The sequence below is a fragment of the Sphaeroforma arctica genome, assembly GCF_001186125.1.
Source record: "Sphaeroforma arctica JP610 unplaced genomic scaffold supercont1.13251, whole genome shotgun sequence".
NCBI lineage: Eukaryota > Ichthyosporea > Ichthyophonida > Sphaeroforma > Sphaeroforma arctica.
This window is the reverse complement of record NW_014027307.1, coordinates 1-669: the sequence shown is the minus strand read 5'-3', so window position 1 is coordinate 669 and position 669 is coordinate 1. Positions and strand designations below refer to the sequence as shown.

The following is a 669-nucleotide window of genomic DNA, read 5'->3' as shown; positions in this document are numbered from 1 at the left end:
GTGGTGTGCATTTAAGCAACCGTCGTGTGCATGTAAGCAACCGTCGTGTACATGGAAGTAACCGTGGTATGCTTTGTAAGTAACCGTGGTGTACATGTAAGCAACCATGGTGTGCATTTAAGCAACCGTGGTGTGCAAGTAAGCTACCGTGGTGTGCATTTAAGCAACCATGGTGTGCATGTATGCAACCGTGGTGTGTATGTATGCAACCGTGGTGTGCATGTAAGTAACTGTGGTGTGCATGTATGCAACCGTGGCGTGCATGTAAGTAGCTGTGGTGTGCATGTAAGCAACTGTCGTGTGCATGTAAGTATCCGTGGTGTGCATGTAAGCAACCGTGGATTGCATGTAGGCAGCCGTCGTATGCGTGTAAGCAACCGTCGTGTACATGGAAGTAACCGTCGTGTGAATGTAAGTAACTGTGGTTAGCATGTAGGTGACCGTGATGTACATGTAAGCAACCGTGGTGTGCATGTAAGCAATCATGGTGTGCATGTAAGTATCCGTGGTGTGCATGTAAGCAACTGTCGTGTGCATGCAAGTATCCGTGGTGTGCATATAAGCAACAGTGGTGTGCATGTAAGCAACCGTGATGTACATGTAAGCAACCGTCGTGTGCATTTAAGCAACCGTGGTGTGCATATAAGTAACTTGGTGTGTATGTAAGCA

The 669-nt window shown here is 47.4% G+C and overlaps 1 protein-coding gene across 1 annotated transcript; it reads right to left on the bottom strand.

Moving 5' to 3' along the window:
* Positions 1-159: 159 nt before the first annotated feature.
* On the bottom strand, positions 160-486 carry SARC_18025 (hypothetical protein; the record flags this gene model as incomplete). Its single annotated transcript, XM_014287892.1, has 1 exon — positions 160-486. One exon carries the CDS (start codon positions 484-486, stop codon positions 160-162), a length of 327 nt encoding a protein of 108 aa, XP_014143367.1.
* Positions 487-669: the final 183 nt, after the last annotated feature.